Consider the following 17,678-nt stretch of genomic DNA (forward strand, 5'->3'; position numbering starts at 1 on the left):
GAAAATTAATCAGGAAACACAAGCTTTAAATGACACAACAGACCAGATAGATTTAACTGATATTTACAGGACACTCCAACTGAAAACAGCAGATTACACTTCCTTCTCAAGTGCACATGGAACATTCTCCAGGGTAGATCACATCTTGGGTCACAAATTGAGCCTCGGTAAACTTAAGAAAATTGACAACATATCAAGCATCTTTTCCAACCACAACGCTATGAGATTAGAAATAAATTACAGGAAAAAAAAAAAGTAAAAAACACAAACACATGGAGGCTAAACAATGCGCTACTAAATGACCAAGAGATCACTGAAGAAATCAAAGAGAAAATCAAAAAATACCTAGAGACAAATGACAATGAAAACACGACGTTCCAAAACCTATGGGATGCAGAAAAAGCAGTTGTAAGTGGGAAGTTTATAGCAATACAATCCTACCTTAAGAAACAAGAAAAATCTCAAAATTGAGCCTCGGTAAACTTAAGAAAATTGACAACATATCAAGCATCTTTTCCAACCACAACGCTATGAGATTAGAAATAAATTACAGGAAAAAAAAAAAGTAAAAAACACAAACACATGGAGGCTAAACAATGCGCTACTAAATGACCAAGAGATCACTGAAGAAATCAAAGAGAAAATCAAAAAATACCTAGAGACAAATGACAATGAAAACACGACGTTCCAAAACCTATGGGATGCAGAAAAAGCAGTTGTAAGTGGGAAGTTTATAGCAATACAATCCTACCTTAAGAAACAAGAAAAATCTCAAATAAACAATCTAACCACCTTACACCTAAAGGAATTAAAGAAAGAAGAACAAACGAAACCCAAACTTAGCAGACGGAAAGAAATCATAAAGATCAGACCAGAAATAAATGAAAAACAAATGAAGGAAACAATAGCAAAGATCAATAAAACAAAAAGCTGGTTCTTGAGAAGATAAACAAAATTGATAAACCTTTAACCAGACTCATCAAGAAAAAGAGTGAGAGGACTCAAATCGAAAAAATTACAAAAGAAAAAGGAGAAGTTACAATGGATACTGCAGAAATACAAAGCATCATAAGAGACTACTACAAGTAACTCTATCTATGCCAATAAAATGAACAACCTGGAAGAAATGGACAAATTCTTAGAAAGGTATAACCTTCCAAGACTGAACCAGGAAGAAATAGAAAATATGAATAGACTGATCACAAGTAATGAAATTGAAACTGTCATTAAAAATCTTCCAACAAACAAGTCCAGGACCACATGGCTTCACAGGTGAATTCTATGAAACATTTAGAGAAGAGCTAACACCCATCCTTCTCAAGCTCTTCCAAAAAATTGCAGAGGAAGGAACACTCCAAAACTCATTCTATGAGGCCACCATCACCCAGATACCAAAACCGGACAAAGATACTACAAAAAAACAAAATTAAAGACCAATTTCACTGATGAATATAGATGCAAAAATCCTCAACAAAATACTAACAAACAGAATCCAACAACACATTAAAAGGATCATACACCATGATCAAGTGGGATTTATCCCAGGGATGCAAGGTTTCTTCAATATACGCAAATCAGTCAATGTGATACACCATATAAACAACTGAAGAAGAAAAACCATATGATCATCTCAATAGATGCAGAAAAAGCTCTTGACAAAATTCAACACCCATTTATGATAAAAACTCTCCAGAAAGTGGGCATAGAGGGAACCTATCTCAACATAGTAAAGGCCATATACCACAAACACACAGCAAACATCGTCCTCAATGATGAAAAACTGAAAGCATTTCCTCTAAGATCAGGAACAAGACAAGGATGTCCACTCTTGCCACTATTATTCAACATAGTTTTGGAAGTCCTAGCCATGGCAATCAGAGAATAAAAAGAAATAAAAGGAATACAAATTGGAAAAGAAGAAGTAAAACTGTCACTGTTTGCAGATGACATGATACTGTACATAGAGAATCCTAAAGATGCCAGGAGAAAACTACTAGAGCTAATCAATGAAATTGGTAAAGTTGCAGGATACAATATTAATGCACAGAAATCTCTTTCATTCTTATACACCAACAATGAAAGATCAGAAAGAGAAATTAAGGAAGCATTCCCATTCACCATTGCAACAAAAAGAATAAAATACCTAGGAATAAACCTACCCAAGGAGGTAAGAGACCTGTACTCAGAAAACTGTAAGACACTGATGAAAGAAATCAAAGATAATACAAACAGATGGAGAGATACACCATGTTCTTGATGAAAATGACTATGCTACCCAAAGCAATCTACAGATTCAATGCAATCACTATCAAATTACCAATGGCATTTTTTACAGAACTAGAACAAAAAATCTTAAAATTTGTATGGAGACACAAGAGACCCTGAAGAGTCAAAGCTATCTTGAGGGAAAAAAAATGGTGCTGGAGGAATCAGACTGCCTGACTTCAGACTATACTACAAAGCTACAGTAATCAAGACAATATGGTGCTGGCACAAAAACAGAAATATGGATCAATGGAACAGGATAGAAAACCCAGAGATAAACCCATGCACCTATGGTCAACTAATCTATGATGAAGGAGGCAAGGATATACAATGGAGATACAAATGGATATACAAATGGGACCTAATGGAACTTAAAAGCTTTTGCACAGGAAAGGAAACCATAAGCAAGACAAAAAGACAACCCTCAGAATAGGAGAAAATATTGGCAAATGAGTCAATGGACAAAGGATTAATCTGCAAATATATAAACAACACATGTAGCTCAACATTAAAAAAACAAACAACCCAATCAAAAAATGGGCAGAAGACCTATATAGACATTTCTCTAAAGAAGACATACAGATGGCCAAGAGGCACATGAAAAGATGCTCAACATCACTTATCATTAGAGAAATGCAAATCAAAACTACAATGAAGTATCCCCTCACACCGGTTAGAATGGGCATCATCAGAAAATCTACAAACAACAAATGCTGGAGGAGATGAGGTACATATATACAATGGAATACTACTCAGACATAAAAAAGAATGAAATTGGGTCATTTGTAGATACATGGATGGATCTAGAGACTGTCATACAGAGTGAAGTCAGTCAGAAAGAGAAAAACAAATATCGTATATTAACGCATATATGTGGAATCTAGAAAAATGATACAGATGAACTGGTTTGCAAGGCAGAAACAGAGACACAGATGTAGAGAACAAATGTATGGACACCAAGGGGGGAAAGCGGGGCAGGGGGTGGTGGTGGGATGAACTGGGAGATTGGGATTGACATGTAGACACTGATGTGTATAAAATGGATAACTAATAAGAACCTGCTGTATAAAAAAATTAATTAATTCTAAAAAAGAAATCAATACATATTTGCATTTAGCACTGCAGAAAGATATAATACTTTAAGATGTTGATTTTCTAGAGTAAATGAAACATTCAATGATGCCACCTTCTTTTCTGATTTTACCTGAACAGGTAAAACAGGGTCAGGTAATTCTTTGTGTATTAAGCAAACACTCTTGATGAAAAGCTTGGGATATTACTCTGTTTACAAACATTCAAGAAAACTGATTAAATCCTAAAATAACTTTGGTGTAGTAATATTTCTTTTATTATTAATACATTTATTTTAACTTCTATGTTGGGTGCTTTTCTGCTAACCACTGTGGTTAATGCTTTACATGCATTATATCAATTAGTCCGACAAGCCTAAGAAGCGAAACTGATTTCCCCATTTCAGAGATTAGGCTAGGGAATTTAAAAGCCTGGTCTAAATCCCACAGCTAGTATCCTTCCAACATGATGCTTAATTCTTTCTTTATTCTTATTAAAATTTCAAAAGATTAAACTCTGTGATCATTTACTGCCACGTTTTTCTTACTACTAGTTTAGAACACGGCCATGCACACAGCGGGCATCCAAAAATGGGAGCAATGATCAGTTATATGTAGGTAAATATTTGTTGATGATGTAACTGCCTAATCAACAAAAGGAAAACATGTTTACTCACCTAAATGCCCGAATAGTGGTGAGTCCTTCAGCGGTTTCTGAGAAGTGGCAAAGCAGAGGGAGCTGGGTAGTATCATCAAGTTCCTGGAGATCCCTAGGACAGAGACAAGTGCAAAAATAAACCTCACACTTCTTCAGACTCAAAGATTCCTGCTTTCATTCTAAATTAAGGTTATTATTTGTCATCGCAACTATTTTCCTTTAGCGCTCAATTAACAAGAACTTCAACAGCTTACAATCTAAACAGGAAGAGAAAGATAAGTATGTATAATAAATACGGGTCCAGGCTGAATATTATGTGTTGTACAAAAATATCAGCTTTGTATCACAGCTAAAGTAAAGTGTTATGGGGACACACAGTAATGAGCAATTAATTTGTATGTAGGAGATGGGAAATATTTTCTTTGAGCAGGTGGAGATTTAGGCCAAATCTTAAGCATGCGGAGGGCTTCAACCAAACAGACAAGAAGAAATGCATTCCATCTGAGGGAACAAGCAAGAGCAAGCACAGAAGACTAAATAACTAGCAAGTTCAATCTGGCTGTTGCCAGAATCCTTTGTGTTGTAGTGGGAAAAGGCTGGAAAAACAATGGGCAGGGCTAGACTGTAGCAGATCCTGGATGGTCTGGGAAAAAACACTGAGGACTAGAAATAAAATGATCAGAGCTGGGTTAAAGCAACATAAATTGGGAGACAGTGTAAAGGGTGGAAGAGAATCAGTGAGTAAAGATAGTCTATGTAAGAAATTTTTTTTAAAGTTCTTAATTATTGTGATGTGGGTGAAATTTAAAATAAGGGGAGACTGTGAGATAGCCTAATAGAAGTAGCCTTCTAAACTGCTACAATCAACTCGTAGCAGAGTGAATAAGAGAAGAGAGCCACACAGATATAGAAAACAAACTTACGGTTTCCAAAGGGGATGGGGGGAGAGATAAATTAGGAGTTTGGGATTAACATATACACACTACCATATATAAAGTAAGTAAACAACAAGAACCTACTGTATAGCACAGAGAACTATACTTAATATCTGGTAATAACCTATAATGGAAAAGAATCTGAAAAAGAATATAAATATATGTGTGTGTGTATAACTGAATCACTTTGCTGTACACCTGAAACCAATACAACATTGTAAATGAACTATCCTTCAATTAAAAAATAAACTAAAATGAAAAAAGAGAGGAGAGTCAAATATGACTTGGTAATTACTCAGCAGCCTTGGAAAATGACAGTACTATTTACCAGGATGGGGGACAGAGAATAAAGATATTTGAAGAAACAGGTAACGAGTTTGGCTTCTGCCACAATGAAATTGAATCCCTGCCTAAATGGAACTTGTATTCACTGGTCCTCCGAGTGTAAATATATATTTACAGGTATATAAAGCACTCAATGAATGTCTGGTGGACAAATGCCTGAATAGGACCCTTTCCATAAAGATACACACTCATGACAACTTTTTAAATCACATAAGCTAGACTTTCTAGAAAATAGGCTAAGATTTATATCACATTTCAAAGCATGCCTGTTTTTTCTTTTCAGCCTTTTTTCTGTCTTTCTTGGGGTCTTTGGGGTCGAGGGAGTGAGAGTAGCAGTGCTAACATTCACCTGCCAGAGTCAAGGGAACTAAGTACACTGTTAACGTAATCTTCAACTGTTACATAATCTTAGGCCATTCTGGGTTGCCTGGGTCATCCCACAACCAAACACAAAGTCTTCTTTTTTTAAGTTTCTAAAATGGATTTACTCACTTCAGAAACTGCAATGAGGGGAAGGAGAGAGGGGAGGAGGAGGGTGAATATGAAGGAACGTAAAGAGTCTGCTATTTTTAAACAGAAAAGTGGCTATTTGTAAATTTGACACAAATAACAAGTGGTCACTACATTGAGGTTTGTCATGAAAGGGAAAAAATGAGGAAGGAGGAAATTCTGCTTATAGGACTGTATTTTATAGAACCAAAAAGGTGAGGGTACAGCTTGATCTTGTATTCTTGTAAGCAGGAAATGCCTACTTACAGAGCTAACCACACATGAGGTCTTCGATTTTAGATATTCAAAATTTCATGGCATTTCCTGTAGCTACTGCCCCACCTTCATTCCCTTTGGTGTTTACAAAATAGTCTGTTAAACTGCCTGAGCTTTCCAGCATGGGTGAGTCCTGCAGAACCTCAACATCTAGAAGGGTCTTTTTGTCTGTGAGATTTAGTAGCATGTGGTCCTATTTGCGAACTTTCAGAGAATTTCAAATAAGAATGGCTTATAATCCATTATCAATGTTCATCCTTTAAAAATAATTCATTCCTTGCATATTTTAACTATCAATGTTAACGGATTATTCTTACTTATAATGAACAGAATTCACAATTCAAATTTGTAATGAACTAAGAATATGTGCCTGGCTTTTGCACTCAATTTGTATTGCCCAGGAGTGAAAACAGGCCCAAATGAGTATGAGATTGAAGTAAAACATGACTGTTGAATATCAGTGGTGAGAAGGCAAAGTGAGATTTGGAAACAGCCAGCAGAAATGAAGTATCTGAACTTTTCTGCCCCTCCGGCAAGCAGCATCAACAATAATACCAGAAAACAAAACAAAACAATAATACCAGAAGAAATGAAAGAGTGCATTTAATGGCTAGCCTCTTCCTTTTGGTCTGAATTTGCTACAAGCAAAGGGAAGAGGCTAGGGATGAAAATGCATCCCTAGATTTAACATAGCATCTGATTTAATATAACATTTGAAGGATCCTAATTCATAGCCCTGAGGGAGAAACAACTACATATATTTTTTTAAATTAAGAAATGTTGCAGATATATCCAGAGGTTCTCAACTATAATCTTGCCTTTTCCTGTTACCTGATTTTTTTCATTTTCCCTGCACTCAAGTCCTATTAAATCTTCTCATTTTACCGAATAAACTCAATATCTGCCTTCCTATTCCAGCACTTGATCCACATATACGGGCTACCTTATTTATTTTTTTATCTTCCCAAGAGACTGTAAGTTTCTTGAGAATCGTTCCTTGCCATGCTGATCTCTTCCTCTGCCACATGGCTTACACAGTTATTTACAACACGCAATGCTTGATAAGTGTTTGCTGAAATAAAGTGGTTACTGCGATAATATAAAATTTACTGTATTATTTAAAGCATGGACTTCAAAGTTAAATTGGAAATTTCAAAACAACTGGTACTATATTTCACTTAATTATTCAACATCTCAGCAAATGATAAATCTTATATTAACAGAAGAATTTACAACCCATGGCTATCTTTTATTTATTTGGCTGGATATTCAAGGGCGTGTTAAATGATCCAATATAAAAATTTCCAACCTCTTAAAGTTACAGCACTCCTACCAGACATTCAAGAGTCTCTACTTTTATAGTTGTCACTCCGATTTATCTCTTTAACCTCTTTTTACTTCTACTAATCTTTTATGGAGTACATTTTAATCATTTGAAAATATTTTACTTTTTTTCCCCCCACTTGTGAAATATAACAATATTAAATCACTTATCCTTTGGGACTATATTTGATTTCATAAGTTTTCTGTCAATGCCATGTACAGAAAAAGGACCATGGAATGAAAAATTGGGCTCAATCCACTTGTCAGTATAAGTCCAGAACTATGTAAGGCTCAGATAACCAATTACAGAAACAAAATATCTCTTCAAATGAAACATAATATCAGGATAGGTTTCATCAAGTTAAATTAGATTTCATTTCCAAACTCTATACCCTATCTTGAAAAATGTTACAGCCAATCTGGATCACAATCAAATACATGGAAGATGAATAGTGCATTGTTTTACTTACTTAGAGGCCACTCGGAAGTATTTCTGGATAAAATAAAAGGCGACCCCAAGAGGCACAAGTGCAACCAGGAACACAGGGGTAGCATAAGAAATCATGCCAATGGCAGACACGCAGAGCAGTGTTGAGCGAGTTAGAGATTCCAAAGTTGGAGGGATATGCTGTTAAAAAGGTGGTTTGAAAGGAAAATGTTTTAGCTCAAATAAAACATTGGTTATAAGGCAACAAATCATTAATTTAATTTATTTTTATTTTTTTATAAATTTATTTATTTTATTTATTTAGTTTTGGCTGCGTTGGGTCTTTGCTGCCGCACTCGGGCCCTCTCTTGTTGCGGTGAGCGGGGGCCACTCCTCGTTGAGGTGCGCGGGCTTGCAGTGGCTTCTCTTGCTGTGGAGCACGGGCTCCAGGTGCGCGGGCTCAGTAGTTGTGGCTCGCAGGCTCTAGGGCGCAGGTTCAGCAGTTGTGGCACACAGGCCTAGTTGCTCTGCAGCATGTGGGATCCTCCCGGACCAGGGTTCAAACTTGCGTCCCCTGCATTGGCAGGCGGATTCCTAACCACTGCGCCACCAGGGAAACCCCCAAATCATTAATTTTATATTAACATAGTTATATAATTACTTCCAAAAGTAGTATACAAACATTTTCATTATAAGCAATTCATCACTCCTTCAACTTCACTCACTTCCCATTGTTTATCCATCTACCTATCTACTTATCTTTGGTCAGTTATTTACCTATCTACCTATTTATCTTGTGGGATTTTATACAAATAGGACTATACTCTAAACCTTATTTTCCCATTTGCTTGTTTTGTTTTACTGAACAAAATGGACTGTAAAACTTCCCATGCCACTATATACAAATCTATTTCTTTTTAACAGCTGCATAGCATTAAAAAACGTATTTAGCTATTCCTCTATTAATTTAATATAATTGCTTGCTCATATTCTTTGCACATTTTTCATTGGATTATTTATCTTCCTTATTGATTTTTAGATGCCCTTTATGTGTCATGGATGTTTACCCTCTTTTTTTACATATGTTGCCAGTTTTTCTCCCAATGAATCTATTACATTTTAAATATGTCTCTGATGCTTTGGCTCAATAGAAGTTTAAAATTTTAGAGTCATTTCTGTTGGCCTTTTCTCTTATTGTTTCTGAGTTTTGTGTCTTACTTATAAAGACCTTTCCCACCCCAAATTCTAAAACTACTCTCCTACGTTTTATTTTATAGTTTTTTGTTTTTAGATGGCCCTCTTTATTACACGTGAATTTGCTTTGTATTTTATAGGTAGTTAATTGTCCCAACACCCTTTACTGAAAAAATATTCCTTTTCTTACTGATTCGAGATATGCTGGTGTTTTTGAGTTCTCCACTTTGTTCTTTTGATCTGCATGTTTTCTGTGATCATCAGAGTGTTTTAATTTTATAGTATTTTTTAGGTATCTGATAGGGAAATTTTATATATATATATATAATTTTTATGATTTCCAGGATTGTTGGATCACTTTTCTTCATATTATGTTTATTTTTCTTTTCATAGTTTTTGTTGTTATTATAAGTGAAATTTATTTTTCACATAATTTTTAATTGGTGTAGAGAGAGTTACTGACTTTTATATTGTATGTCTTATGTAGATATTCTGCTTAAATTTCTAATTGGTTCTTTATTGTACTGACTGCTTTGGACTCTCTAGGTAGCAACAGTATCATCTTCCAAATAAGGAGTGTTCTGTCTCTTCTTTTCCAATATGTATTTCTTAGGAAGTGTTTTAGGTGTAGCATGACCTGACACCAATGTTGTGAAAACATCAAAATTTTTCAGCATACATTTTAGTCAGCTGCATGCACCATTCTTTTACTAAATTGATGGTAATTTAGGTGTTCTTAAGGCCACGCTGGAAAATCAGAAAAGGAAAGGGCTGGATTTGCCAAATCTTTGCTCAATCACCCTAAGGAGTCAGTTCATGGAGTGATCCAGTTTCAGAGTTTGAGGTCTTTAACTTCAGGACAAACTTCTAGAGGCCTAAGGACCTAAGACTAAACTGGGCATCCTTGAAATATTCCCTAAGATATCACACGATCTAAAGTTTCTCTCATTCAAGAGCCAATCTAACAAAGGTAAAGGACATCTAAGACAGCTTGGTATTCCATTCTTTACTTCTGGGAGACACTCTGCATTAATACTAAGCTTTAAGAGCTTTACAACACCTCCATTGTGAATGGAGATACAACATTGATCAAAATCATTTCTTTTTACATAAAAAATTTTAATGTTCATTCTTTGCTATTTCTCTTTATTTCATGCTGATTCTCTAAGTATCCTCTTCCACATGAATAAATTTTTTTGAATTAAGGTTTTCCTTTAAGATTTTATTCCAGGGCTTCCCTGGTGGCGCAGTGGTTGCGAGTCCACCTGCCAATGCAGGGGACACGGGTTCGTGCCCCGGTCCGGGAAGATCCCACATGCCGCGGAGCAGCTGGGCCCGTAAGCCATGGCCACTGAGCCTGTGCTTCCGGAGCCTGTGCTCCGCAACGGGAGAGGCCACAACAGTGAGAGGCCCACGTACCACAAAAAAAAAAAAAAAAAAAAAGATTTTATTCCAGAAATCATTTATGCATATATGTAATATTGATATGAATGCAAATAGGCTTTCATTTAAGTTTTAGAAATCCTCTGTTGTTAACAGGAATCATGATTTATCTTAAAATGTTATTTAGCTTACACTGAGAAATTTATTTTTGAACTTGGAAGTAACTCGGGCACTCACCTGATCAATGATATTTGTATCAGCTGAAAAGCGATTGAGAATCAGTCCCAGTGGTGTGGTATCAAAGAATCTAGGGAATGAACAGATTGGAATGTATTATAATATTAAATTATCTGGAACCTAAACACTGCTAACAGTCATTTTGGGGTCATAAAAGTGAGAAGATCCCTATTGATCTGCTGAAAGACTGCATAAATTCTTTAAAATTTCACATTTCACTTCAATTTAAAAATACATGTTTTTATGATTTTCTGTGTGGGAGTAAAGTAAATAACTACTTTTTTTACCTTATTGGTCCAAGAATGATCTTATTGAGGAGATTGTGGTGAAGATTTTTGGCAGCTGTGACACCCATCCATTCCACAGTGAGAGATGTAACAAGGCAGAGGAAAATACCTGCTCCACAAAGTATGCTAAATCCAGCCACATAGTAGGTCTAAAAAGCAGCCAACACAAGAAAGCACATAAGAAATTATCAACTGAGTTTTTTCTTACTAGAACACACAACATCAAAGCCTGGCAATATCAACTTCATTATCTTATATCAGTTTAGACAGTGGAAGGAGTGTAGTTCTTGGAGACTCCTTCACCTTCCTTTAAGGTTTGCCTAAGGGCAGATGAAGCCTTAGCGTCTGTTTTCTGGTTTGAAATATTCTTGACTTTTTACATCACAAAGCTCATTCTTGCTATCCCTAATCTCAGAATGACCAGCTAATTCACTGGTTAAAATCAAATACCATCAGAACAACAACAAAAGTCCAGTGTGTATATTATGCATAAACACATATATCATGTGTATAACTCCCTTGAATCCAAATCCAAGCATTATCTTTAAATGCTTCTTATGATATATTTCAGGTCCTGCTCTAATTAATTTATTGAATCATTACAAAAGTCCTGTGACAGACATAGAGAACAGACCTGTGGTTGCCAAGGGGGAGGAGGGTGGGGTAGGTATGGATTGGGATTTGGAGATTAGTGGTTGCAAACTATTATATTTAGAATGGATAAACAACAAGGTCCTACTGTATAGCACAGGGAACTATATTTATTATCCTGTGATAAACCATAATGGAAAAGAATATACATATATATATATATACAACTGAATCACTTTGCTGTACAGCAGAAATGAACACATTGTAAATCAACTATACTTCAATAAAATAAGTTAAAAACAAAACAGAAAAACACCACAAATTCCTGTGACATATAGAGTATTTGTATCTAACTAGATAAAAGGGTATCACTGTTAGTCTCAACATTTCACTGTACCTGATCAGCTTTTCCAGTATTGTTTATACTGTACTCTGAGGTCCATGTGGCCAGCCAGTAGTCTATAGCTACAATGACGGAATGCTTCAAAAGCTTAGAGAAAATCATCAGGAAGAGCAAGAAGAATCCTCCAGAAGTGAGGTACCGCCAACAGGTCTTCCATGGCATTTTAGTCCTCAGCCTCATTACAGTGGACATGTTATCATCCTCATCTTCCTCCTCCTCTTCCTCTGCATACAAAACACTTTTTAAATCTTCTGACAGGCAACGGGAAGATAGAATTTGTATTATCCACCCTCTACACACAAACCTCCATCAAACTTATAGAAATACAAATATTAGTCTTAGAAATTTAAAATGCTTTTAGCAGGGAAAAACTTCATTTAAAAAATAGATGAGTGCCCATCAACAGATGAATGGATAAAGAAGATGTGGTATATATACAATGGAATAATTCTCAGCCATGAAAAAGATGAAATGTTGCCATATGTGACAACATGGATGGATCTTGATGAGGGTATTATGCTAAGTGAAACAAGTCAGACAGATAAAGACAAATACTGTACAATTTCACTCATATGTATATTTAAAAAACAACCAAAAAAACCAAAATAAATGAACAACTCAAACCACACAGAAACACACATGGATACAGAGAACAGAGTAGTGGTTACCAGAAGAGAAAGGGGTGGGGGAGGGGGATGAAATGGGTAAAGGGGATCAACTGTTTTGGTGGTGAGCATGCTGTAGGGTCTACAGAAGTAGAAATATAATGTTGTACACAGGAAACTTACATAATGTTATAAGACAATGTTACCTCAGTAAAAAATAAGTTAAAAAATACGTGAAAATGAATAAATAAATGAAAGAATGAGTGAATGAAAAAATAAACATAAAATCTATGTCTGGATGAGTTAATTTGCTGATTTATTACACATCAAACTAACTAGAAATATAGACTAGAAGTTCACTAAGTTATTGAAGGAATGGTGTTGCCAATAACACTACATGACAGGCCTGCAAACATTTATAATTTTTTGAACTCTACATTTCTGAATTTGTAAAACTGCACCAGGAGGAGACAGTCTCTGAAATTTGTGCATAGCTCAAGAGGGAATAATCCATAATCTCTATGGCTAGTTTTAAATGTGGTCATGGAGGAGCATGGGCAAAAAGAAACCTTCCAGAAGGCAAAGCCAGGGGACAGAGGACAATGTGCAGGGATGTCCTCTCAACTCTTTAAGCCACCTGGAAACTTCTAGATGGTTATCTTAAGAATATACTCCATTACAAGGACAGGGAATTTTGGTATTTCCTGAACAGCAAAATTTGATCATTCGTATGGTCTAGTGACTGTTGTGGATTTCCCATTCTTTCTTTTCCCAAAGGCAGTTTTCATTGCAGTCATCCTGTATGCACTCTACTACTGTATAGTGAGCAGGGTGTGGGTAGGAAAGATAGATAATTTGGTTTACAGGTTATCAGACAACAGAGATCTAAGTGTGGATATGATGGGAAGACTGAGCATCACCAAGGATCCTAATATTTAAGCTGGATACAAAAAATGAACAGGTCTCAGATAATCTACCCTTTGGTAAGGGTGGGTCCAATGTGTGAGAACAGGATTTGAAATTTGCATGATCAAAGGGGTAGACACTTGCAGACTGTGTTTCCTCAATATCTATTCTCTGTTTCCATATTAATTGAAATTTCAGCTTGCCTACGGCTGTCCAGTTAAGACAGCATTTCTTCACTTCCCCAGAACCTAATCTGTCCAGATGATGAACTGGCCAATGGTTAGCAGTAGAAAAAAATATGGGCAACTACTTTTCTTTTTTCCCTTCCTGGTGGCTTGAACAGACATACTGACAGCACCAGGAGGAGCAATCTACTAGGTAATATGCACCATACTGGACTCTTTGATATAAATTATTTCCTTCTACTCTGTAAGAAAAGTGTTATTATCTTATTTTACACCTGAGAAAACGGATTAACACAGCAAGCCCAGGGCAGAGTCAGCCTCTCAAATGCTATATTCACTACTGAAATACTGGAGAGAGTAACTGCAATTCTAGAGGCTGTCTGTTTACAGCACCAGACATTCTTTTTGTTTCTTTGTTTTTGCTTTTGCTTTTGTGGCCATGGCATGTGGCTTGCTGGATCTTAGCTCCCTGACCAGGGATTGAATTCCAGGGCCATGGCAGTGAAAGCGCTGAGTCCTAACCACCGGACCACCATAGAGGTCCCCAAACATTCTTTTAAAACTTTCTTAGGGGAGACCTTTAAGATGGCGGAGGAGTAAGACGTGGAGATCACCTTCCTCCTCACAAATACATCAGAAATACATCTACATGTGGAACAGCTCCTACAGAATACCTACTGAATGCTGGCAGAAGACCTCAGACTTCCCAAAAGGCAAGAAACTCCCCACATACCTCGGTAGGGCAAAAGAAAAAAGAAAAAACAGAGACAAAAGTATAGGGATGGGACCTGCACCTCTGGGAGGACGCTGTGAAGAAGGAAACGTTTCCACACACTAGGAACCCACTTCACTGGCAGTGACAGGGTGTGGGGAGGAGAAGCTTCAGAGCCACGGAGGAGAGCACAGCAACAGGGGTGCAGAGGGCAAGAGGAGAGATTACCATACAGAGGATTGGTGCCGACCAGCATTCACCAGTCCGAGAGGCTTCTCTGCTCACCCACCAGGGAGGGTGGGGGCTGGGAGCTGAGGCTCGGGCTTTGGAGGTCGGATCCCAGGGAGAGGACTGGGGTTGGCTGCATGAACAGAGCGTGAAGGGGGCTAGTGTACCACAGCTAGCCGGGAGGAAGTCTGGAAAAAGCCTGGACCTGCCTAAGAGGCAAGAGACCATTGTTTCAGGGTGCACGAGGAGAGGGGATTCAGAGCACTGCCTAAATGAGCTCCAGAGACGGAAGCGAGCCACGGCTATCAGCTCGGACCCTAGAGATGGGCATGAAATGCTAACACTGCTCTTGCAGCCACCAAGAATCCTGTGTGCAAGCACAGGTCACTATCCACACACCCCTCCCACCGGAAGCCTGTGCTGCCCACCACTGCCAGGGTCCCTTGATCCAGGGACAACTTTCCTGGGAGAACACATGGTGCACCTCAGGCTGTTGCAAAGTCACGCTGGCCTCTGCAGCCGCTGGCTCGGCCTCGCATTCCAATTATAACTACTGTACCCTTCCCTCCCCCCGGCCTGAGTGAGCCAGAGCTCCCTAATCAGCCACCAGTTTAACCCTGTCCTGTCTGGGTGGGGAACAGATGCCTGAGGGTGACCTACATGCAGAGGTGGGGCCAAAACCAAAGCTGAACCCCAGGAGCTGTGCAAACAAAGAAGAGAAAGGGAAATCTCTCCCAGCAGGCTCGGAGCAGCAGATTAAATCTCCACAATCAACTTAATGTACCCTGCATCTGTGGAATACCTGAATAGACAACAAATCATCCCAAAACTGAGGTGGTGGACGTTGCAGCAACTGTAGACTTGGAGTTTGCTGTCTGCAATTGACTAGTTACTGATCTTTATGTTTATCTTAGTATAGTTTTAGCGCTTATTATCATTGGTGGATTTGTTTATTGGTTTGGTTGCTCTCTTCTTTTTTTAATTTATTTTTTTATTTTAATAATTTTTTTAATTTTTAAAAATTTTAATTGTTTTATATTATTATTTTTCTTTCTTTTTTTCTCCCTTTTCTTCTGAGCTGTGTGGATGACAGGGTCTTCGTTTTCTGGACTGATGTCAGGCCTGAGTCTCTGAGGTGGGAGAGCTGAAATCAGAACATTGGACCACCAGAGACCTCTAGGCCCCACGTAATATCAATCAGCGAGAGCTCTCCAAGAGGTCTCTGTCTCAACACTGAGACCCAGCTCCACCCAATGGCCAGCAAGCTCCAGTGCTGGACGTCCCGTGCCAAACAACTAGCAATACAGGAACACAACCCCACCCATTAGTAGAGAAGCTCCCTAAAATCATACTAAGTAGACAGACACCCCAAAACACACCACTGGACATAGCCCTGCCCACCAGAAAGACAAGATCCAGCCCCACTCACCAGAACACAGGCACCAGGCACCAGTCCCCTCAACCAGGAAGCCTACACAAACCACTGAACCAACCTTACCCACTGGGGGCAGACACCAAAAACAACAGGAACTACAAACCTGCAGCCTGTGTTAACCCTAAACACAGTAAGTTAAGCAAAATGGGAAGACAGAGAAATATGCAGCAGATGAAGGAACAAGGTAAAAACCCACCAGACCAAACAAATGAAGAGGAAATACGCAGTCTACCCGAAAAAGAATTCAAAGTAATGACAGTAAAGATGATCCAAAATCTTGGAAAAAGAATGAAGAAAATACAAGAAACATTTAACAAGGACCTAGAAGAACTAAAGAGCAAACAAACAATGATGAACAACACAATAAATGAAATTAGAAATTCTCTAGAAGGAATCAATAACAGAATAACTGAAGCAGAAGAACGGATAAGTAACCTGGAAGATAAAATGGTGGAAATAACTATCACAGAGCAGAATAAAGAAAAAAGAATGAAAAGAATTGAGGACTGTCTCAGAGACCTCTGGGACAACATTAAAGGTACCAACATTCGAATTATAGGGGTCCCAGAATAAGAAGAGAAAAGAAAGGGTCTGAGAAAATATTTGAAGAGATTATAGTCGGAAACTTCCCTAACATGGGAAAGGAAATAGTCAGTCAAGTCCAGGAAGCACAGAGAGTCCCATACAGGATAAATCTAAGGAGAAACATGCCAACGATTATTAATCAAACTAACAAAAATTAAATACAAAGAACAAATATTAAAAGCAGCAAGGGAAAAACAACAAATAACATAGAAGGGAAGCCACATAAGGTTAACAGCTGATCACTCAGCAGAAACTCTGTAATCCAGAAGCGAGTGGCAGGACATATTCGAAGTGATGAAAGGGAAAAACCTACAACCAAGATTACTCTACCCAGCAAGGATCTCATTCAGATTTGACAGAGAAATTAAAACCTTTACAGACAAGCAAAAGCTAAGAGAATTCAGCACCATCAAACCAGCTTTACAACAAATGCTAAAGGAACTTCTCTAGGCAGGAAACACGAGAGAAGGAAAAGACCTACAATAACAAACCCAAAACAATTAAGAAAATGGATTCGAATAGGAACATACATATCGATAACTACCTTAAATGTAAATGGATTAAATGTCCAACCAGAAGACACAGACTGGCTGAATGGATACAAAAACAAGACCTGTATATATGCTGTCTACAAGAGACCTAGGGACAAAAAGACTGAAAGTGAGGGGATGGAAAAATATATTCCCTGCAAATGGAAATGAAAAGAAAGCTGGAGTAGCAATTTTCATATCAGACAAAACAGACTTTAAAATAAAGACTATTACAAGAGACAAAGAAGGACACTACATAATGATCAAGGGATCAATCCAAGAAGAAGATATAACAATTGTAAATATTTATGGACCCGACATAGGAGCACCTCAATACATAAGGCAAATGCTAACAGTCATAAAAGGGGAAGGGAAGCCACATAAGGTTAACAGCTGATCACTCAGCAGAAACTCTGTAATCCAGAAGCGAGTGGCAGGACATATTCGAAGTGATGAAAGGGAAAAACCTACAACCAAGATTACTCTACCCAGCAAGGATATTAAACAAGACAGACTTAACATATTTATAGGACATTCCAACCAAAAACAACAGAATACACTTTCTTCTCAAGTGCTCATGGAACATTCTCCAGGATAGATCAGATCTTG

General features: G+C 37.7%; 1 protein-coding gene across 10 annotated transcripts in view; it reads right to left on the bottom strand.

Annotated features, from left to right (window-relative positions):
* Positions 1 to 17,678, bottom strand: part of ABCC9 (ATP binding cassette subfamily C member 9) — a 149,187-nt gene that overhangs the window by 34,192 nt on the left and 97,317 nt on the right. For all 10 annotated transcript variants that reach the window (XM_024129302.3, XM_028491076.2, XM_028491081.2 and 7 more), the window contains 5 exons: positions 11,878 to 12,107; positions 10,890 to 11,038; positions 10,603 to 10,672; positions 7,832 to 7,989; positions 4,013 to 4,105 (listed from right to left, as the gene is read on the bottom strand). In XM_024129302.3, the coding sequence (XP_023985070.1) occupies positions 4,013 to 4,105; positions 7,832 to 7,989; positions 10,603 to 10,672; positions 10,890 to 11,038; positions 11,878 to 12,107 (700 nt within the window). The remainder of the gene's footprint in view (positions 1 to 4,012; positions 4,106 to 7,831; positions 7,990 to 10,602; positions 10,673 to 10,889; positions 11,039 to 11,877; positions 12,108 to 17,678) is intronic.

This window comes from Physeter macrocephalus, chromosome 6, assembly GCF_002837175.3.
Source record: "Physeter macrocephalus isolate SW-GA chromosome 6, ASM283717v5, whole genome shotgun sequence".
Taxonomy (NCBI): Eukaryota; Metazoa; Chordata; class Mammalia; order Artiodactyla; family Physeteridae; genus Physeter; species Physeter macrocephalus.